At 41.1% G+C, this 23,880-nt stretch overlaps 1 protein-coding gene across 34 annotated transcripts in view; it reads left to right on the top strand.

The window, feature by feature from the left end:
* Positions 1-23,880, top strand: part of DLG1 (discs large MAGUK scaffold protein 1) — a 196,023-nt gene that overhangs the window by 108,167 nt on the left and 63,976 nt on the right. For 13 of the 34 annotated variants that reach the window (XM_064152849.1, XM_064152853.1, XM_064152857.1 and 10 more), the window contains 6 exons: positions 8,995-9,093; positions 13,953-14,006; positions 18,202-18,252; positions 20,198-20,322; positions 22,144-22,313; positions 23,709-23,848. In XM_064152849.1, the coding sequence (XP_064008919.1) occupies positions 8,995-9,093; positions 13,953-14,006; positions 18,202-18,252; positions 20,198-20,322; positions 22,144-22,313; positions 23,709-23,848 (639 nt within the window). The remainder of the gene's footprint in view (positions 1-8,994; positions 9,094-13,952; positions 14,007-18,201; positions 18,253-20,197; positions 20,323-22,143; positions 22,314-23,708; positions 23,849-23,880) is intronic. The other 21 variants (XM_064152850.1, XM_064152854.1, XM_064152869.1 and 18 more) reach the window with 3 other exon arrangements.

Below are 23,880 nucleotides of genomic sequence, written 5' to 3'. Positions count from 1 at the left end.
AATCACCCCCACGACTCTCAAATATCTGATTGTAATACTTGCAATGGATTTTATCTCATTTCTGACTTTTTTTTTGCTGCTTTGTGATGTAATTTTGTTTATACTGTGATTGTTCAGTATAAGTTTTATTACACTTTGATGATACATTCTTTTCTTCTTCTTCCCACGTGCTTTTTTAACCAAGGTGCTGTGTTGACTTTCCATACTTGTGTAACACTTAATTTCAGTGTGGTCTGAGATTTTTCAGTGGAGGTTGCCTTGCTGTGGTGTGCAGCCCTGGATGAGTTTGATGTTTTGTCTGTGTTTGCTGTTCCTTAGCCATGTTTTGCTGTTTGGACTACCAGTGTCTTCAAGTTTTTGTTCTCTTCTATCATACTGGGATTATTTCAGGGTCCAAAGGGATGAAGACTTTGAGAAAAATACAAACGTGTGCTTGTTACAATTTATCTGCTACATCATCTTCATTCTTCTGCCACTCAAGTCAACATGGCTGAAAGCAATCTGGAGAGATGCAAACTCCTTTGCCTTGTCTTTTGCCTTGTGTCCTCCCTTTTCTTGTCTGGCATAGAACATAGGAAGCCGGACAACTGAGCTTTCAAGAACACGTTACCCAGCATTTCTTCCCTTGCCCTCACTTTCTCACTTAACATGCTTCAAAGCTTAATCAGGAAGCTATTTGTGTTTTAAACCAAGTTGATATCCTCAATAAAAAGATGTTCCTTTTGAATGTACAGTGTCACCTGTTGGGGGGTTTATTATGTACATACATGTGCCTTTTATTTTCTGTATGTTAGTAATTAGATCATGTCGTGCTGGGTAGAAAAATAAGGGAATACTGGTATGCAATTGTTGTCTACAACTACCTGAAGGGAGGTTGTAGCCAGGTGGGGGTTGGCCTCTTCTCCCAGACAACCAATAACAGAACAAGGGGACACAGTCTCAAGTTGTGCTGGGGGAAGTATAGGCTGGGTGTTAGGAGGAAGTTGTTGCCAGAGAGAGTGAGTTCCCATTGGAATGGGCTGCCCAGGGAGGTGGTGGAGTCACCGTCCCTGGAGGTGTTCAAGAAGAGCGTGGATGAGGCATTTGGTGCCATGGTCTGGTTGACTGGACAGGGCTGGTTGATAGGTTGGACTGGATGATCTTGGAAGTCTCTTCCAACTTGGTTGATTCTATGAATAAAATGGGTAGCGTGAATTCAGCCTGCTCAACCTCAACCAGTCATGATAACGTCTCTGAAAAACAAAAGTTGTTTGTAGTCTACAAAGGCTGACATTTGGCACACTGTTGCCAAAGGGGCTGTTAATGCAGAGGTTTTGACACAAGGCACATCTCTGTCTAAATAATGCCTACAGGCTGGGGGAAGGTACCTCAAAACTACTCAGTATTAATGCATCTGTGGACATGTGTCAAAGAAAAGCGATGTGCACAGTTTGAACTTTCTACCTATCTCCACATTCACAACACGTTTATCTTCCTTGTCTGCCTTTGCCTCTTCGTAACAAACTGCAGAGATTCTTGGGCTGTCTAGAACAGAAGAACCTGAACTTTCAAAGGCAAAAGCCATACCTACCACTCTGTGAATGTTTGCATGACCAGTAGGTTTCCAGCTTCCTGTCACTGGCCAGAAACCTTTCTGTCTCTGTGTGTACGAGTATTGTATTAATGATATGTGATGCAGCTCTTGATTATATCCATTCTGGATAGAAGATGAGACATGGCAGCTCTTGCTGATTAGAGGAGCAACTGTCAGTTTCTATTTGTTGCTTAGTATCCATGCTATAAATAACTGGGATGTTTTGTACTTTGGTCTGTGTTTCTAGTCTTTTATTCTGTGTGTAAAAATCATGCTGACTCATTATTTAAGTATTCAGATTTGCCATAGGGAAGCATAGAATGAGAGGGGAATAATCATGGTTTAGTGCTGTGAACCACTGAAATCTCCCCACTTATCCAAGAAACATACAGCTGACCTAATCAAGCTTTATTTCCTGTGGCTGGTGGCCTTCATTCTTCCCCTACTCAGTACCAGCTATTCAGATTCAAAGCACGTTCCTAGAACAGACTTCTGAGATAAGAGGTAGGTGGTGTGTGTGCTGTGGCTGGCCCACAGCTGCCCAGATGCTGCTGCTTCTCAGGATCATAGGATATTAGGGGTTGAAAGGGACCCAAGGAGATCATCGAGTCCAACCGCCCTGTCACAGCTGGACAATGCTATCTAACACAGATCATAGAGGAACACATCCAGACAGGCCTTGAAATTCTCCAGAGAAGGACACCCCACAACCTCTCTGGGGAACCTATTCCAGTGCTTTGTGATCCTTACAGTAAAGATCCCCCTTGTGTTGAGGCAGAACCTCTTTTGCTGCAATTTACGCCTATTGCTCCTTGTCCTGTCCCAGGGAGCAAATGAGCAGAGCCTGTTCCCCATCTCCTGGCCAGCTCTCAGATATTTATAAACTTTTACCAAATCTCCCCTCAGTCTTCTTTTCTCCAGACTAAACAGCCCCAGGTCCCTCAGCCTCTCCTCATCAGCCATGCCCTCCAGTCCACTCATCATCCTCATAGCCTTCTGCTGGACCTGCTGGACCCTCTCCTGCAGATCCCTGTCCCTCTTCAACTGGGGAGCCCAAAACTGAAGGCAGTATTCAAGATGAGGTCTCACCAGGGCAGAGTGGAGGGGAAGGAGAACCTCCTTTGATCTGCTGGACACACTCCTCTTAATGCACCCCAGGATCCCATTGGCCTTCTTGGCCCCAAGGGCGCATTGCTGTGCCATGGTTAACTTGTTATCCACCAGGACCCCCAGGTCCCTCTCCACAGGACTGCTTTCCAGCAGATCACCTCCCAGCCTGTACTGGTGGTGTTCATTTTTCTCCTTGTGTGTTCCCTGTTGAAGGTTGCATCACCACTGACTTGAGCTGGCTCTTTCCTTGTGTAAGGCTAGGAAAATAGGAGTCTTTTTTTACCTGTCCATTTTCATGCAAACTCTGGGAAAGCTTTTGATGCTTAACTTCTTTTCAGAGTGCTTCATTTAATATTGGCTAGTAAACGATTTCAGTCAAACTAGCACCTTGCTTGTGTGCTCTTTTTGGGGACTGGAGATAGGAGTTGTTCAAAAACTTTTTGTGTTTTGACAACTGGAGTAAAAATGTAATGCAGAGAACATGTACCCTTAGCATTAAAAAAGTAGCTCTGATTGATTTCAATGGCAGAATATATGTTTTAATTTAAACAGTGACACCCTAAAATTGCAGTCTCAGTGCTGTATTTGATAGAAACACAACTCTTAGGAATTATTTGTAATAATTTTGTCCTTGTTATGGAATCATAGAATTGTCAGGGCTGGAAGGGACTCTAAGGATCATCTATTCCAACCTCCTCTGCCATAGGCAAGGACACCTCAGACTCAATCTGTAGTTTCCTCTGTGATTTGAATGTTGAAAACTTGTACCACTTATTCGCTCTTTCACAGTTTGTAACTCTGAATTGTGAGCTTCTTTAAATCATTTTCAGCCCCAGTAAATTGGGAGAAAAGTAGAGGAGTTGGTATGTAATAACAGCGTTCTAGATGTAAACCTTTGAGAAGCTTTGAGATGATCAAATGCTACCAAATTCAGGGATAGTAGGAGCGTATGGGAGCAGGAAAGTAACCTTTTATAGCTTCTTTTTAATAGTCAGATGCCCTTTGCCATCTATTTGGTAATTTGTGCATTGCATTGATTATTTATGCCCAGCAAATAGACTGTTGTGTGTTGGTTCAATGCTGCTCTTTAAATAGACAGAGTACACAACATGCAGCACTAGCTAAACCAGCATTTAATATTTCTTTCTCTCGCTATACTCTGGAAAACAATCATACTGTTAACTTTTTCAGGAAGCACTATATTAGTTTCTTTTCCCTTCATTGTTTTTTTTTTTTTGCCAGTAAGGACTATTTTTGTTGCTAGTTTCATGACTACTCAGTGTCATGAGTACAAATACCATGGTGGTGAAATGGGAACGCTCAAGCTCTCTGATTTAACAAGGAGCCCAAGAATGGAAATATGTCAGAATCTTCACATGCAGCCAAAGCAGCCTTCCTGGCATCAGCAGCGGGCGCTGAACGTTCATTCGTCTTTTAGTTCCTCCACCCTGCCAGTGTCTTCCAAACACAGAGGAAAATTTGTCAACCTGCGCGATAGCGTGAAAAAGAGTCCTACAAAAAGCACAGCCAAAGTGAAAGCTGCTGCTAGTGGCTGGTTGTCTGATGGCTCCTGCTCTAACTGCTATTTAGAGAAGGTATGTACTGTGCTGCCTGTTACAGGTGCTCATTTGTGATGCGGACTGTAACAAGTGTGTCGCCCTTCTTTCTTTCTTTCATTCTGTAGTTTTATCATTGCTTTTTCTAGAGGCTTTGTTACTTTTTATTCCTGTTTTATTGCTAGAAATCCAAGTAGTGGTAACTGAAACCAGAGTGGCAAAGTGCTTGGTATTTCCCATTCACATCGTTGCGTTGTATACAGGGTGTTTTTTTTCCCCAGGAATTTATTGGAAGTGAGGGAAGCTTGGTTTGCTTGATGTTGTTTTAGTCTGTTTTGTTCTCCACAATACATCTTTCAGTAGTTCACAAAGAGCAACACTATGGAATGTGTTGGTTTAGTTGATCTCCTTTATGATGTGTGTGGTACTTCGATCTAATCTCAATTTGCCTGATTCCTTACAAAACAAGTAATGGTCAACATGAGAAAATGAGTGTGGTGTACTTTATCTTTACACGTGGACTTCATGTTAGGTTTTAAGGCTCTTATTTAAGTTGACTGATGAAGTGTGATGATTTGGGTGTTACCTGCCTCTCCCCTCCCCCCCCCCCTTATGAAATCACCCAGACTAGACTCAGCTGAGCTGGAAAGTAGAACAAAGCTTTATATGTACATCTTGGCACAATATACAAGCAGATATTTAAAATATATATAGCTGTTGACAGAAATAGACAAGTTGAAAAGTAATAGAGAAACACAACAGCCCTCCCAGAAACTGGAGTCCCCAGGAGGAGCTCCCAACCACCCTTCCACCTCCCTTCCACCCCTCTACCTTATTCCAGACTTTGCTGTCGACAGAAATAGACAAGTTGAAAAGTAATAGAGAAACACAACAGCCTTCCCAGAAACTGGAGTCCCCTGGAGGGACTCCCAACCACCCTTCCACCTCCCTTCCACCCCTCTACCTTATTCCAGACTTTGCTGTCAACAGAAATAGACAAGTTGAAAAGTAATAGAGAAACACAACAGCCCTCCCAGAAACTGGAGTCCCCAGGAGGGGCTCCCAACCACCCTTCCACCTCCCTTCCACCTCTCTACCTTATTCCAGACTTTGCTTTATGTTCAAAGTGAGTTTGGAGGATTGGCCAGGGGGGTTAGAAAGCAGAAAGATTAGTTGGACAGCAGGTTAGGGAGAAGAGGGCAGACAGCCAGAGACACACAACAACTGTGTTATCTATGTTTGTATTCTTGTTTTTCAATGTCTCAGCAAGCCTATGAGTGAAGTAGACATCACCACTGTTTCCTTTCCACCACCTATAATCTAATTTCTCTCAGTAAAATATCCCAGATAGGCTCAAACTAGCCCATTCAGGGCATTATTAAGTGATTTTTGTTTGTTTTTATATAACTACTGAAGTCCACCCTTGCATTTAAATAAAAAATTCCTTGGGATTTATTATCCTGCTGTAACAGAACAGCTTCTCGTTGGAGGTGTTAGCACATGTATTTGCTCTGACAGTCTTGGTTCAAAGGAGTTATTTTTCAAGTCTTGCATTCCTTTATGTAATAGTTTATCATAATTGTGTATTATATTTAATACCTTTTGAAACCTATGTTTATGTTTGCCCCCCTGCTTGCTTTGTAGTTTGGATTTGTTTGTGTCTATTTAAACTGGGGTCATTAAAGATTTTAGTCAGACATCTTTATTTGGTTATTTTGAGGGCAAGCTTTTGTTTTTCAGAATACTTCAGTGTAGTTTTGGGGAATTGTTAAGAATTACAAATGTTTTTTGAAAATTCTTAGGAAGCTGAGTGATGCTCTGGGCTATCAGAGTTTATTCAGCTGCTTTCACTGATACATGGACCAACTACCTGGGGGGAGGTTGTAGCCAGGAGGAGGTTGCTCTCTTCTCTCAGGTGAGAGAGTCATTGGACACTGGAATGGGCTGCCCGGGGAGGTGGTGGAGTCACCATCCCTGGAGCTGTTCAAGGCAGGATTGGACGTGGCACTTGGTGCCATGGTCTGGCCTTGAGCTCTGTGGTGAAGGGTTGGACTTGGTGATCTATGAGGTCTCTTCCAACCTTGATGATACCGTGATATGATAGTTTTCAGACTGTTTGTGCCATACTAAAATAAAACCAGCATTCTTCTGTTCTAGGGAAGTTCTCAGTCTCTCTTCTTGCATTGTCTTTTTGTTGTTTCTTGTGGTAGTCATAATGCCTACTTCAGTGACAGTGTTTGCCAAAGCAGTCACCTCTGTGGTAGTTTGGGCATTCCCCACCCCCCCACACTTTAGAAATCACCCAGACTAGACTCAGACTGCTCTGGAAATATGAATGAAGCTTATATTTACAGCTAGCACAATATACAAACAGATGTTTACAGTATATACAGTTATAGACAGAAATATACAAGGTAAAAAGGTAATACAGAAACACAACTCCCCTCCCAGAAACCTGAGTCCCCAGGAGGGGCTCTCAACCGCCCCTGCACCTTCCCCTTACAGCTCTCAACCTTACCCCAGTCCCAAGGAAGAATAGAGGTTTGGCCAGGGGGTTAGGAAGCAAAGTGGATTAGCTCAAAATGGAGGGTGAGGTTGGAGAGACACAGCTCCGCCAGCAGCCCAAGTGAGAGTGGTTATCTAACGTTTTTATTTCTTGTTCCCATACATCTCAGCAAGCCTATGAGCGAAGCAGACATCACCATTGTTTCCCTTTCACAGCCTGTAATCTAGTTCTTCTCACTGAAACATTCCAGCCTGCTTCAAACTAGCACAACCTCTTTCCTCACTGATACAGTAGTGGAGTAAATTCAACAGGAACATTTCCAGGATGCTTGGAGGAGCAGGGAGTGGCTTTTAAGAGTCAGTGGATACCAGACCAATGGCACAAGGGGAAAATATAATGACAGTGCTAGTAGCTTATGAGGCTGGAACCTAAATTAATCCAGGGACCTTGAACAATGTCAGTTTTAAAATAATAGGGCTAAAAATTGAAAGGGCTCCCATAGAGTGATGGGAGACAGGATCTGAAAAAAGGAAGGATGCAAGAAAACATAGCTGCCATTAGGTGCAGAGAGGGATTTGGCCCATACAGAAATCAACTGCAGCTCAGATATTTTACCAAGTCCAAGGGTGGGGAGATGCATGCTCAGTCTCTCAGTTTGGTTTTGACCACCTGTTGTTGCAGGAGTTGTAAGTGTAGAGGGGGGAGGTTTCTAACCTGCTAATGCTTATCTTTTCAGCCTAAATGGTGGTTAGTGTTTTTGTATGTAACGTGTGTATCTGAAATTCTGGCTAAAAAGATTTTTACCATGCACATATACAGGAAGCAGCTTACTTAATAAAGCAGACTTGAAGGAGGTGGCTTACTTTTGCTGTGTGTAGGGCTGAGTGATTGCTCAAGCTGTTTTGTTTCATCTGTCCTCTAAAGGTTGCCTTGTTCATCCAGTAAAATGGAGCTTTGGTGCACTGAGCATTTTCTGCATCCTCTTTAAAATGAAATTTTATCATTTCTCTAGTCCACTTTAGATTCTTCTCCACTCTCCTTTTTGAGCATTTGAAAGATTGTGCTGTGGTCTGTAGCTGTAAGGGTGCTTAAATGACAACAGTTAATTATAATTTCTCAGGATATCAAATATATCCTGTTCTTAGAGCTTTCAACAACTGCAACATTCTTCACCAACTCTTCATTTTGAGTAGATTGAGCTGAAAAAACCTGTAGAAATATCACCTGTACATTTAATAAGAGGAGTCATTCTTAGGCTTTCCCAGAGTTGTTTAATATTTGCTTTTACCATTTACTGTATGCTATTGATTTGTGTTGCTTTTGTCATTTAAAATATCTCAGACTTCAAAAATGTTGGGTTCATTTTCAGGATTTAGTATTTACTTCTGTCATTCTGCCTCAGTGTATTTAAAGATTGCAAGAACGTCTTGAAACAACTAAGTTGCAAGAGCTTTGATCTGCTGTTCAGTTAGTATTTTTGATGATAGTTGCCAGTAGCTTTTGTTGCTGACAGTTTGTTGACAGCCAGAATGTTAACATCTCAAAACTGAGTCAGTGTTTTTGCCCCAAATGCTGTTTGCAATCTTGCTCCCTTGCCATTTAAGCATCAGTAGCTCTTGTGCTTATTTTAATGAAAACTCTTAAGACTAAAATTGTCCAATCTGAAGGTGTATGAGAAATGTGTATGGAGGTCTTTGAGAGGTAGATTGAATCTGTTTAAGACACTTTTGCCTGTGTGATAAAGACTTTCTTTTGAATTTGGCCTGGTTTAGAAACATTAATGTACTTCTATGTTTTCCCTTTCATTGAAGAGAAATATTACCTGCATTAATTGCTAAGTCGATCTTTTCTCTGCTTTTGCACACTGTTGTATATGGGTAAGGGCTTCTGTTGTGTGATGAGCCCACAAAAAGCCTGAGTGCCCATTTGCACAAACAGGTTTTTCTGTGGGACCCCAAAGTCCCATTACTTTGTACTGCAAGGTGAGTACCTTGGTGTGACTTAGATTTGCCTGACTGCTTGGAGATTCTCTGACATTGGCACCTTTCTGCAGATGCACTGCCATGTGCAGCGTGGCTGAAGAGGGTTGGTTGTCTTCAGTTGTATCTGTAGTCTCCAAACCCGTGTGCTATGTCAGATTGATTTTTTTTGTTTGTTGTTTTTTTAAGCTGTTAAGTTGTAATCCTGTTTGTTTTAAAATACTTTCCTGGTTTTCATTATTTTTGACGTTTTGTTGGTGATTTTTTTAGCCCACAGAAGCTGTTCCTTCCTCTTCTCCCATTGTCCCTGTGATCCCTGTCCCACCAGTCCCTGCTGAGACCACTGTCATCCCATCTACTGTACCACAGGTTTTTATTAATTTTGGTTTTTTGTTTGGTTTGTTAAACTTGTTCAGCTTTTGTTTATCCAGCTTATTGCTCTAAGTTCACCTTTTGATGCTGTCAGCTTAAGATGAACTGTGAAATAACTCTAAGACACTAGAGTTGCATTTTGGTTTATGACAGCATTTAGTACCTTTAAAAATACTTACATTTTCATATCAAAGTGTATTAGTAAGCTGTGAAATAACTGAATTAAAAAGAATCCTAAGGAATGGTAAGAAGCAATTGAATATTTTGTAGTTTTAATAATGTTAGAGCACTGCCTCTCCTAATAAGTGTTCTTGGTTGGTTTACTCATGGAAAACTATTGTCTCGTTAACAAATACTTAACATTTGTCTATCATTGATTGCATTTGCATGCCATTACTCATGTTCTCCAACCATTTGTTGCTATTGGTATCCTTGGGGACATGTAGAATACAAAAGAGGTGGTGTTTTGTTTTGTGCTGTGTTTCTTTTTTATCTTTAACGTACCTCCCTTCCAGACCTTCACAAAGTCAACCTCCACCTTGCCAAGTCAAGTGAACACAGTAAATACGAATTACCATGAAGCTTTTGCATGTAACTTGCAGTATGTGCCTGCAGCTGGCAAACTATGGGATAATTTAGGTAGCAGTTACATTTTTACATATAAAATGGCACCCTGTTTTAATTTTTGGGTATTTTCAGTGCAAACCAATGAGTATATTTGCCTTTTTTGGAGTTCTTTAGTTGCAAATATTAACTTCAAAAGGGATCATAGGGTGTTAGGGATTGGAAGTGACCCAAGGAGACCATCGAGTCCAACCCCCTTGCCAGAGCAGGACAATGCTATCTAACACAGATCACAGAGAAACACATCCAGACAGGCCTTGAAAGTCTCCAGAGAAGGAGATCCCACAGCCTCTCTGGGAAGCCTGTTCCAGTGCTCTGGGACCCTTACAGTAAAGAAGTTCCCCCTTGTGTTGAGGTGGTACCTCCTGGGCTGCAACTTGCCCCATTGCTCCTTGTCCTGTCCCAGGGAGCAAGTGAGCAGAGCCTGTCCCCCACTCCTGGCAGCCTTCAGATACTTATAAACATTTATCAAATCCCCTCTAAGTCTTCTCCAGGCTAAACAGCCGCAGGTCCCTCAGCCTCTCCTCATCAGCCATGCCCTCCACTCATCATCCTTGTAGCCCTCGGCTTGATCCTCTCCAGCAGATCCCTGTCACTCCTCAACTGGGGAGCTCAAAACTGAACACAGTATTCAAGATGAGGTCTCAGCAGGGCAGAGTAGAGGGGGAGGAGAACCTCCCTTGATCTGCTGGACACACTCCTCCTAAGGCACTCCAGGATCCCATTGGCCTTCTTGGCCCCAAGGGCACATTGCTGTGCCGAGGTTAACTTGTTAGCCACCGGGACCCCCAAGTCCCTCCCCACAGGACTGCTTTCCAGCAGATCACCTCCCAGCCTCTACTGGTTGAGTTTGTTATTCCTCCACTGATGCAGGACTCTGCACTTGTGCTTGTTGAACTTCAAGTGCAGAGTCCTGCGTCTGGGGAGGAATAACAAATTAATTAATTCTGGGGAATTAAGCTCTTCAGGATGTTGCTGGGATATTGTTGTAGTGTAGGTGTCAGGTTGATTTTTCAGAAGGCCTACTTTCAGGCTATGCAATTGAACTTGCAACAGGTGCTAATTCACTTTAATCACTGTTAAATTGTATGTATTCCAATAGCTATCATTTTTTATTACATTTGGCTGCTTCATAGTGCAGTTTCCACTGATTGTGTGTTTACACAAATCATAGAATCAACCAGGTTGGAAGAGACCTCCAAGATCATCCAGTCCAATCTAGCACCCAGCCCTATCCACCCATCTAGACCATGGCACTAAATGCCTCATCCAGGCTTTTTTTGAACATCTCCAGGGATGGTGACTCCGCCTCCCTGGGCAGCCCATTCCAGTGGCAAATCACTCTCTCTGTCGAGAACTTCCACCTAACATCTAGCCTATCATCTGTCACCTGCACTTCTCCCAGGAAGGTGACCAGAGGTTTAGTTTCAGACGAATTTTCTGCTTGGAGAGGGCTTTTCCCCACATCAGGATCTGAGGCAGACTGACTAGTGAAGGCAGTGGATTTCTGCTGCCAGCCTTGATGGAAAAAGATAACTGAATCTCCAGTATTGTTTGCTTCCAAGAAATTGCCAGTAAAATAAACTTAATTTAAAACACATAAAGAGTAATTATTTTGTTTGTTTTCTTTGACCCTATTCCCGTCCATTGATGCTGGATTACAGGCAGAAGAGTGAGAATGGAGTAGTCTTGTGCTTCTGTCTTTGAATGTCTGCAGCAATTAACTATGTAATTCTGCATAATTTGCGATTCCAAGCAGTTAGAAAATACCATAGAAATTTAGAATCAACTTTGGATTTGGCAGATGCTTTTTTTGTGTGTGCAATAGATACAACTCTTCTGTTAATCACTTCAGCCCTCAGGCAAGCCCTCAGTCTGCCTGTAAACAAACTTGTCAAACTGCTTTTAAATGATTGAACAAGCCCTGGCACAGAAGCTTGGAAGTGTTAAGTCATTTGGAGAACTCTTGCAAAACAGACTGCAATACCAGATCTTCCTTCCAGAAACAATTGATGTTTTGAGTTACACATGGCCCTGTGTCTTTTCAGTGTTCAGGCTTACTACCTTTGGAATGCCTGTCACAGAACTTTGCCCCTTCCTGCTTGGAATTGATGGTGAATTAATTGCTTTTTGATGGCAAAATCAAGTAAATGCCGAAGGAGTGTTAAGAGCAATCAGTTGACTTACAGAAGACTCTTCACCTCCTAAGAGGAGTTTGGTTCTAGCTAATTTTCCTCATCTTTTTTTAAAGAATAGAAGGGCACTTTGCAGTCTCAAGAGAAAAAAAATCATGGGAAAGCAGCTTGCACTGGCACTTCTTTTGTAGAACATATTTGGATACTACAGAATCCTTGCTTCTGTAGAACCATAGAATGTCTTAGATTGGAAGGGACCTTAGAGATCATCTACTCCAACCTCCCCACTGTGGGCAGGGACACCTCTCAACTAGACTCAGCTACTCCAGGCCTCATCCAGCTTGCCCTTGAACCATCCCTAGGGAGGAATCATCCATGACCTCCTTGAGCAGCCTATTCCAGAGTCCCAATATAAGTGAAACATCTTATTTGCTACATAAATACAAATGTGTGACTGCTGATCTCTTGTAGATCCACTGGAGATGAGACTCCTAACACCTCAGACAGGTTCTTTTTGATGCAAAATATTGGTTTACTTTTCCTAAAAACATGCTAATTGCATAGCTCTTACAGGGATGGTTGGTGCATAATTGAATTGATTCATATTTTTAATGCAGAGTCTTACCTACAATTTAATCTTCATTTAGCAGCACTTGAATAAGGAGGAGAAATTACTTTTAGCTTAGTGGCACAAAATGGTTACGAGGGATAACATTGTTCTGACAGGTTTTTATCATGATAGTAACTAGTTCTTGTTTTCTCCACTGCATACATCGTGTCCATGTTTCTCAAGGGAAAACTGCTGAGTGAGAAAGGTGTTTGATGGCATCTTGACAGTGTCATCTTTTTTGTTCCCTTATTTTTTAGTAGTTTACTCTATTATCTTGCTTAGATACCACCTGATTTTAGTACTTACTCAATTATGACTCCTGTCCAGTGGTGGTAGATTAATCATTTTGATCTTTCATAAGAAACTTCTGAGTCATTAATTAGATCATAGCTTTTGGGAGCTTTTAAAAACCATGAATTCTTCAGCAGTACGTTGTTGTCATGGTAATGAAACTACATTCTTGAGTTTACTACTAGCTTCTGTTGCAGCCTGTTCAATCTAAATTTGCTTCCACACATGGAAGACTTTCTTAGAGGGTTTTTTTGGTGTTTAATTAAAAAAAAAAAAAAAGAAGAAATTCTTAAAAACACCTTGTTCAAGATAATGAGGTTTTTGTACATATGAACAAAAATTCAGATTCATGAAATCCATCAGGAGATCAACTTTGTGCTGCTGTAAGTCCCACGGAGTTTAATACGTTAGAAGCATTGTGACTCGGGAATACATCTGCAAGGTTGATTGGTTGTGTTTTTTTAGACAAATGCCATCAGCCTGTGGGAATTTTGTTGAAACCACTTGTTTTTTAATTCAGGAAAAGCTCTCAGTAAAACCAGAAAGTGCAAGTGTAGCTTATTTTACCAGTTTGACTAGCAGAGGTACTAAGCTGTTTCCCATTTCTGTAGCAATGAGGTCTGACAGCTTACAGCATGTGAATCCCTAACGGTTTTCTGACATGCTGCTGTGTAGTAGATGAATGTCTGCTGTGGGTTGGTTTTCAGAAGTCAGTTTTGAAGCTGTTGCCTTACATAATTTTGTATTTCTCTATGTTTGTGTATTGCAGATTTGTAGGGGTTGGGGAGTGGTGGGGGGAGGTGTTCCTAGTAGGAAGAAAGAGGAATCAAATCCACCAACATTTGGTTTAAAATATGTCTTGTAAAGCAGGTTCTGAATGTCATATCACAAATCCTAGAGTCACTGCTACTGTGTCAAATGGCAGCATGACTCAGTTTCTCTTTTTGAAGATGAGAAAAAGGTGTACAGAACTCATATGAAGTAGCTCAGGATTTTGGAAGAGTGTGGTTTTGCAGCATGAAAGCAATGAGCTCAGGGTAGAAACAACTATTTAAGAAGATGAGCTTTTCAGAATCTCAGGCTGAGACTACCTCTTAACAGACCTTTGAGAGCTAACAAATGAAGTGTTGTATAGTTATCATTAGTGTTGCTTTCTCTTATGCTGTCTAATTATTTTCTTTATTCTTTTGTTAAAGGCAAATCCCCCTCCAGTGCTCGTGAACACAGATTCCTTGGAGGCTCCAACATACGTAAGCCTGCACATGCTTTCACTTAGAACTTTAGAGAAATGTTTCATAGGTGTAGTTGTGTTGTTCTTGTTTGATAAAACCTGTTTTGCCTCTGTGATGGTGCTTGATTTTTGTCTGCTGTCCTAACGGTTGCTTGAAGTTGTTCTGTGTCTGTTTCATGGAAAGGGGTTAAAAAAAAGCTTCAAGATTGCAGGTAGGAGGTTCTGTGAGGGTGCCAGTGTGTGACAGTGCAAAACACAGTTGTTTGAGGTTCCAGAGGCTCCATGCTCAGAGAGCAGTATTTCTTTAACTATGCATGCAGGTGCATGAATATTTCATGTGCCCTTTCCATTGCACTTCTCACAAAACCGCTACTCCATGGAGCGGCTGTGCTTAAGATTTTTAGTGCTTTAGATGTTCCAAAAGATGGGTTGGCAGCTTTGAGGTACTAAGTGCTCTTATATGGAGGCTGTAATTTGTGTTGGGCAGTGTGTGTTTTGTGACAAGGAATATCACTGTCAGACAGACTTTAGAGGCTTTGAAATATAAGTTGGACATAGATTTCAGATGTGACTTTTCCTCCCGCAGTGATATCCCCCTTGCTTGTTCTTTACCTGAGCAGTGTTAGCACCTGTGCTAGTGGGATTCTGCTGAGGTTAATTCAGAGTATTGCTATTGGCAAGGAAAGAGCAAATCTGGTCCTTGTCAAAAGCATTCCTAATTCAGCAATGTTGCTAGGAAGGAGCTGTAATAACTGAGATGGACAAAAGCTTAAATTAACAGCTTAAGCAGAAGTCAAAGGTTTAGTACAATGACATAATTAGCTCCTAAAGGAGTCTTGAGTGTGGTGATGATGCCTTCGACCAAAAGAGAGCCTGCACTGTGTGGCTCTTTAATTGATATGATGCAGGTGGGGGCTTAGAAAAGCTTGCTGAAGGTGAGGTGCCTTGCTGCACACACAAACTGAACGAAGAACAGAAGTGATTAGTAAATATCAGTTCAAGTTTCAGAAGGTCCCATCTGAGTGGCATATGGGTGAGAGTCAATAGTAGAAACAGGAGAAAATAACATTAGCAGAACAAACTGCTACTCAAGATTACATCTAAATTAGCAGTTTGCAGTGAGTACAAGAGAAACAAGCCCATAACTATCTGTAATCTAAACTACTCTTTAATCACAGGAATTTGAGTGAAGGAATATCCTTCTAGGTCTGGAAATAGTGAATGGAATTTTGAAGTGATAAAAAATGTAAAATCATAGAACGGCTTAGGTTGGAAGGGACCTCAGGGATCATCCAGATCCAACCCCCTGCCATAGGTAAGGACATCTCCCGCTAGAACAGGTCATGCAAGGCCTCATCCAACCTGGCCTTGAACACCTCCAGGGAGGGAGCAGCCACAGCCTCCCTGGGCGACCTGTGCCTGGGTGTCATTACCCTCACTGTAAAGAGCCCTTTCCTAGCATCTAATTTGAATCTCCCCTCTGCCAGTCCATTCCCCCTTGTCCTGGCATTACAAGACCTCAGTACTTGTGAGGAAGCTGCATTGTGAGTCTGCAAAACACTTAAAGGGTCAAGTGGTTTGTTCTACTGAGAGGGTTTTAAAGCAAAATACTAGGAAGTCATCAAGAAACAAATGGTCAAGAGCAGCTCTCATTGTCTGAATCTGAGGAAGTACTCTCTATTAGAACTGAAACTGGATTGGGGAAAAAGTATCACCAAGAAGCATCTTTTTTAAATTATTCTTTGTAAAAGTCCAAGGAAATACAAACAGAACTCAAATTCATAGCACAAAAAGAGATAACAGCACCAGAGAAATAAACTTCATTACAAAAGCGTCTAACCAAATTCTGCTGAGCTCCAAATAGGTTTTCAGTTTCAAAAAGCCTTGCTGGGGCATAAACAGCATTTGTGAAGAACTTGCCTTGTCCAAGGGTAGTCCCTGCAAGTAAAGCTTGGCTTAGTGGGTCTGAGAACCCTTGAAACTTTGCAAAAGATAGAAGAGGACAGTGATTGTTGTCATTTGATGTGTCCTTGTTCCTTCCTCTGCTGCTGCTGTTAGATAAAAGCTGTTCAAAGGTAAACTTGAAAAAAGAAGAAAGAAAAAACCAAAAACCCCCCAAAACCAAAGAAAGATAAAGAAAAGGGGGGTATAGAACTGAGCTAAGGCCAGAGATAGAAATTATGGATGTTCTAGCATGCTCCTCTTTTATCTTGATTGCATTTAAAAATTGGATTACAGAGTTTTGTACGGGGAAACAAGAGAGTACTTAAATATCTCAGCATCGGCTTTGTTTTGCCTAATGGTAATGATTAGAGAAATAATTAATTGTCATTGTTCTTTATTAGAAAGAAAAGAGCAGGAAAATAGGCAGCACAGACTGATGGGTCATGAACAAAGCACTTCCCAGGCACTGTAGCATGGGATGACTGGTTCACTTAGCGCCTGTTGTCATTCTTGTAGGTAATAGCTCAAGGACTAAGCCAAGGTAAAAACTTGTTGATCATAGTGGCTTCTCTTGTGTTGCTGTAGTAACAGATAGAGTTTCATGTAGTTCAGAGGGTCAAGACCTCTTCGCTTTTTAGTGGAGAAATATCATGTGTTAAAACCACAGTAAGTTTTTCCACTGAGCAAACTACAGAGGACGTAATGAATTCTGAGGTACTGCACAAAGATAATGAGCTGTTAGGTCTGCAACGGATGTGGCCCTTGCTATGTTAAGGGGAGATATTATTAGAGATGGGAGAAAAATTGTAGTGAGGGATAACTGAGTTGATATTAAGCAACCTGCAAAAACATCTCTAGGTTTTTGGAGATCTAAATTTTGTTCAATAAACACGGGAAAGGAAGTTGGTGTGACCTTAATTTTGTTTGGTGTGAATTTCAGTCCCTTTTTTAGTTCTTCCCTGGAAAAATGTAAAGATCATAGACTCATAGAATCAGTCAGGTTAGAAGAGACCTCCAAGATCATCCAGTCCAACCTAGCACCCAGCCCTAGCCAGTCAACTAGACCATGGCACTAAGTGCCTCAGCCACTCTTTTCTTGGACAGCAATTCCACCACTTCCCTGGGCAGCCCATTCCAATGCCAATCACTCTCTCTGACAACAAGTTCCTCCTAACATCCAGCCTATGCTTCCCTCAGCACAACTTGAGACTGTGTCCCCTTGTTCTGTTGCTGGTTGTCTGGGAGAAGAGACCAACCCCTACCTGGCTACAACCTCCCTTCAGGTAGTTGTTGACAGCAATGAGGTCACCCCTGAGCCTCTTTCTTGTAAACATATATAATGTGTATTTATTAACTCTTGAATAGTGCAGTACATTAACGGTGCAGAAGTCATACAGAGTACCTTCAGAATAGAGAGGATGATATAAAAAATAATAGCATGAATGTTATTTCTTATCTTAATGAATATTTACTCCTGAAAAGATCAAAATAGGGAATTGCCTGTAGCTGCATATGATACTGTAGTTATTTGTGGAGGAAAGTGTCTGAGTTCCAAGATGTTTCAGTAATTGAAAAAAATAGTAACATTACTTTCATGTTGAATGTAGGTAAGAATTGGAGAGTTGTTTTGTCTTAACTCAGTTATTTGTTACTTCTCCTCTTTGGTTCTGTAGGCAGCTAAGAGTGTGGGTGTTCTTTCTAACTTGAGGATGACAAGGCTTACTCCTAGAAATCATAAGATAATCTTCCACTTTTGGTCCTGTGCTCATTTGTTGATCTTCAGTATGTAATGTGATAATTAGGAAGCAAATAGTTGTTAAATGCTGCCTTACAAGAATCTCACCTATTTCCAGTGCGAGATAGTATGAAGTATGGATGTTTCTTAGTTCTGTGAGGATCAAGTTTGAAAATACTGCTCTGTTCTTCTATACAGCTTCTTCTCTACCCCATGACCTCTTTCTTTTTTTCTCAGTTAAATCTTGCTTTATGGTGTGAGAAACATCTGAAGATCTCAAGAGCATTTTTTTCCTGCCAGTCAGAAGCAAGTGGCCTCTGCTCCACAGTGCCTGTGTATACAGCACTGAGCTCTCTGAAATCTTAGCTTTTAAACTCCTACAAAAAGAGTGATTCGTGTACAGAGCAGCCCCCTCTGAGCTCAGTGGTCACTGTGGATCAGCTGAGATTTGATGGGAGGGAACCAGCAGCTAGGCAAAGTGTGTCTTGGGTGAAGTGTAAAATTCTCTGTAAGTCTCATTTTGCTTTCTTTATAGGTCAATGGCACGGATGCTGATTATGAATATGAAGAAATTACTCTTGAAAGGGTAACATGCTAAATGTCTTTCTCTGCTCTCAGATTGGATTTATGGTGCTTTAATAGGAAATGTCAACCTCTTGATATTGCTGAGGGACAATCCAAAACAATCCTTGCTCTTTGGCTGTTTGTTTCTTTCCTTTATATTTCCTTTATTATTTAATATAAAGTGGGAAAAAAAAACCCACATCCAGTTGCTGGAGCAGGAATAGAAGTTATTACTAATATTCTTAACCATTAAGACTAAAATGCAGGAAGCATCTCCCTGAGACATACTGCATTGAGTATAATTATCTGGCCTTTTAGAGAGTAATAAGACAAATTGTAATTTCATTGCCTATATTGCTCTTCATGATAGGTTTTTATTTATGCCATTATTTTATGTTGAGATTCAGACTTCGAGTTGAGAACTTACACATTGCATTAGGTTTGCAATGTTGAGATCTGTCTCAGTTGGCTTTTCTTGATCTGCATTGCAAGAAAAAGGAGGAGGTTAAAAAAAGTGATGCATGCTATCTCTGCAGTGCGCCTAGCTGAGAGGGTTAGCAAGTCTTGCAGCTGATAGTAAGGGCAGGCAACTTCTGAAGAGAAAATGCCTGAATCTCTGCATTTGTGAGGCTGTGTGTGATGGTTTGAATGTTACCCAACCCTCCACACTTAACAAAATCACTGAGACTACACTCAGTGGCTCGAAGTTAGAATGCAGCTTTATTTTCACAGCTGAGCGCAATATACAAGGAGATATTTGCAATATATACAGCTATAGACAGAAATATACAAGTTGAAAAGTAATAGAGAAACACAACAGCCCTCCCAGAAACCAGAGTCCCCAGGAGGGGCTCCCAACCACCCTTCCACCTCCCTTCCATCCCTCTGCCTTATCCCAGGCTTTGCCTTACATTCAAGGTGAGTTTGGAGAATCGGTTGGGGGAGTTAGGAAGCAGATGGATTAGTTACACAGACAGCAGGTTAGAGAGAGAAGGGAAGCAGCCAAAGCCAGAGAGCAAATGTGCTATCTATGTGTTCTTGTTTCTCTACATCTCAGCAAGCCTATGAGTGAAGTAGACATCACCATTGTTCCCTTTTCACAGCCTGTAATCTACATCTTCTCACCAAAATATTGTAGCTAGCTTCAAACTAGTACACTGTATTAGGTACGTGACACAAATTACTTGGGGACTCATCAGGAATAAATAATTTGTCGCTAATACAGGCTCACAGGATATTAGGGGTTGTAAGGGACCCAAGGAGATCATCCAGTCCAACCCCCCTGCCAGAGCAGGACAATACAATCTAACACAAATCACAGAGGAACACAGCCAGACAGGCCTTGAAAGTCTCCAGAGAAAGAAACTCCACGACCTCCCCGGGGAACCTGTTCCAGTGCTCTGTGACACTTACAGTAAAGAAGTTCCCCCTTGTGTTGAGGCAGAACCTCTTTTGCTGCAACTTACACCCATTGCTTCTTGTGCTATCCCAGGGAGCAAAGTCATGAGGAGCAATTATTTATCTGAACAATCTCAAAGATCTAGCTCACTATATAAAATTCACCTTGAGAAAGCTGTGGGATTGGAACTATGTCTCTTACAGGTACATTTAGATGGTTATAGAATCATAGAATCAACCAGGTTGGAAGAGACCTCCAAGATCATCCAGTCCAATCTAGCACCCAGCCCTATCCAGTCAACTAGACCATGGCACTAAGTGCCTCATCCAGTCTTTTCTTGAAGACCCCCAGGGACGGTGCCTCCACCACCTCCCTGGGCAGCCCATTCCAATGGGAAATCACTCTCTCTGTATAGGTTGTATACTGCTTAAAATGTCGTCTTATATTTTTTTAATCATTAAAAATTATATAGGTTTGGTTCTATATTGAATTAAACAGGAGACTGGGACATGTTTTCCCCAAGAAAGAAATGTGTAACATCTCTTTTTTTTTTCCCCTCTTCCTTCAGGGAAATTCAGGCCTTGGCTTTAGCATCGCAGGCGGCACAGACAACCCGCATATTGGGGATGATTCAAGTATTTTCATTACAAAAATCATAGCAGGGGGTGCAGCTGCACAGGATGGAAGATTACGGTATGATGACTTTTTGTGTTGACTCATTGAATATTTGTTGTTGTAGAGCACATTCTGTTAGTTTTAGTAGTTTGATCATGCTAGGTTACATTTAAAGTAAGCTTTTCTTACAGAGATATTTTATAAACAATGAAAAATGTTTGAGTGGACTCATTTTTTATTTTCTCCCCACCCAGTGAAAGGTACAGTTAAGAGAAATCAAGTGGAGTTGTTTTCTGTTTGATGGTGTAAATTGGTTAGGCCTTATCATAGAATGGTCTGGCTTGGAAGTGACCTCCAAAGGTCATCCAGTCCAATCCCCTCTGCAGTCAGTAGGGACATCCTCAATTAGATCAGGTTGCCCAGACCGTTGTTGAGCCTCACCTTGAATATCCCCAGGGATGAGTCCTCAGCTACCTCCCTGGGCAACCTGTTCCATTGTTCTACTGCTCTCATGTTAAATTGTTGTGGGAGATCCACAGACGAAGCTACACAAACCAATATGATAAGAGTGATGTTACATGGACTCCACAAGATTCAATGTGTATCCCACCAGAGACCTTTATTGTTTGTTCTGACTCCATTGAGCAGAGAGCACACACCTACACATTAGCATAACCTAGGCAAGCACAACCCAGTCTTTTACATACATCTCACCTTGTTTTTCTCATTAACCACATGTCCACTATCTCTTTTCTCCCCCATGGGAGGCATCCTGAAGCTGTGGGAACCAAGGTTGAAATGCTCAGTTGGCTTATTATTATTCTTTCTCACATTGCATTCCCACAGTAAATAACTTGTCCTTAACTATAATCTGTAGTTTTTAATTCAATACACAAACTCTTGTTTATCTTTATGCACATTTTCTGATCTGTAAGGTAAGGTGAGCTTTATAAGAACCTTCTTTTATGCTTGGTGTAGCTTTGTGTCTTAGTTTTTCAAAGTTATTATGTCTTCCAATGCAATACTTCTTGTTCAAATTGAGTAGTCCTCCAGTAGACCAAATTTAATAGTGCCCTGATATTGCTACTTAGCTCCTGGTGAGAAAATGTGGCTACATTACAAAGGGTGGCAAGTGACGTTTGCAACTTTCTTCAAAGAGTACTACTTGAAGTTAATAACAAATTGCATTGATAAATTATTTTTCTAATCCAGAATAGTCTTTAATATTCTGTGTATGAAAAAAACACATCTGATTGTAGGACTAGCTTTTTCCCCTTGTGTTGTCAAGAACTGCACTCCCTTCTGGTCCAAATGCCTGATGTGTTATGAGTTTTAGTCCTGATAAACTTATCTCAAGGCTGCATTTTAGCTTGCTGGCTGTTGTCAGAGGTACATCTGGCAGAACGTGGTGACAGGTGCATCAGGCATTGTATTTAGTGTAATGAGGCATCAGTGCTACTACAGCAACATGTTGGAATGGAAAGCCAGCACTTAAAACGACTTGTGAAAAGCAGGAATGGAGGTTGTCTTCATATTCTGACTGAAAACTACTTCATTCTCCTGGTTATACCTTCTACTTCCTGACATTTTTGTTGAATCCTGTAGCACTAAAGAAAAGGTTCTTTGTCCCAAGCTTTGCTCCAATTAAACACATGGAAGATGGTGTCCTTTATGGCTGTGAACAAAATAATCCTGTTAAAAGCTTTCTAGTGACCTCTGTTTTATTTTTAATCACTAATACTTAATTTTTAGAGCATTGTCTTGCCTTAACATGATTTTGAAATGAGATTCATGTATCTTTATGTACCAGCTATTTAGTGTATTGCAGGTAATGTATTAGGCTTCTAACGTGTCTGCTCCTCTGTAACCCATCAGCTGAGTGATCACTGTTCTCTCTAGGGTTAATGATTGTATTCTACGAGTAAATGAGGTGGATGTTCGTGATGTGACACACAGCAAAGCAGTGGAAGCATTGAAAGAAGCAGGATCAATTGTACGATTGTATGTCAAAAGAAGAAAACCAGTCACAGAAAAAATAGTGGAAATCAAACTTGTGAAAGGCCCTAAAGGTATGTAGGGTGATGTAAAGCTTCTCTTTCACAGGAAGAGGTAGAGTTAACAAAGGATTTCTGTGTGAGGTGAAATAGTGCTTTGCGTATAAGGTTCTGGGAAATGCAGAATCATGAGAGATAATGAATTCTCAGATGCTGTGGTAGAAATTAATAAGCTGTTATGAACTATGAATATTTCAGTATTAATATTAATTGTTATTATTAATATTTTAAAAACTGGGGGAAATCCCAGAGATTCTTTGGATTTGTGGTTGACAGGAAATAGTTGCACAGAGGGCATTTATAAACACAGACTTAAAGAGTTTAAACAATCAGAACTTGGAAAAATAGGGACATGAAAACAGTAAAATTCTAACTCTGCTTATGGAGTCTTAGCATGAACTCCAGCAGATGTACTCACGACTCTTTGGTCCCTGAGTAAGTTTCCTGTACAAAAACACTTCCAAAACTCACGATAATGATCTTAGGGTAAAATACAAAATATTCCAGGCAGAGAGAAGGAGAGAAGAACTGAGTTGCTGCTGCTGAGCTGCTAGTGCTAGTTGCAAACAAGTGCCCACAATTCCCAGTTAAGGAGCCATGAATGAGATGCTGCTGCTGGTGAAGGGTCAGTGCAGAAAGGTGGTTTCTAAATCACCCCCCATAAAATACATCATTTTGAAAATTAAACTGGCCAATAGGCACTAGCATCACTGTTCTGGCCAATGAATTCAAAGCTTTGTGCCTTGTATGACCACAAAGGCAGATTGAGGGGCAGCATAAGACACCTAACATGTGGTGCTAAGCCCCTAGCCCTCAAGGCTTTGCTGGGGCCAAACCTTCTGTTGTTTGCTCATCTACTCGACTTCCCACACCCACAACGGGAGGAGGAGAGCAAGGGTTAAACCAGCCTGGCAGGATTTATGCCCTACCAGGACAGATGCCAATAAATATTTGCCTGTGTCTTGCAGCTGTGGGAGGCATATTTTTCTTTCTAATGATAAAAATGTTTATCTCTGACAGTATTTACCAATTTAAAAATACATTTGGTGGAGTTTTGCATTCAACTGTCTAGAAAGGAGATGAAAAGGTATTTAGAGAAAGTATGATTTCATTTCTGTGTGGGTAAATGTTGGATGATTGTTCTTAAAGTATCAGTAATGATTCTGTAGCTCTGCTGTGTGCTGCTTTCAGAAGGCATGAAGGAAATGATTTTAGCTTCTCTGTAAATGTTACTTTCCCAAAGGCTTAGGAAAAGTCACGGACTTCACTTAGACTTTCAGTATTACTTCAGTTACAACCTAATAGTTGTTCTCTCTCTGTATGTATGATACAAGTAGCATCATTATTTCTCTGATAATTTGGATCTAATAAATGTGGAAAGGTTTCTTGAGCAATGATTTTATTTTCAAGCAGGTCTTGGCTTCAGTATTGCTGGTGGTGTAGGAAATCAGCATATACCTGGAGACAACAGCATCTATGTAACCAAAATCATTGAGGGTGGGGCAGCTCATAAAGATGGCAAACTTCAGATTGGAGACAAACTTTTAGCTGTAAGTAAGAGCTGCTTTATTTTTGTAATTTC

Source organism: Pogoniulus pusillus, chromosome 13 (assembly GCF_015220805.1).
Source record: "Pogoniulus pusillus isolate bPogPus1 chromosome 13, bPogPus1.pri, whole genome shotgun sequence".
In the NCBI taxonomy this organism is placed as follows: Eukaryota; Metazoa; Chordata; class Aves; order Piciformes; family Lybiidae; genus Pogoniulus; species Pogoniulus pusillus.
The sequence above is the reverse complement of the archived record's forward strand: the minus strand, read 5'-3'. Positions and strand labels throughout refer to the sequence as shown.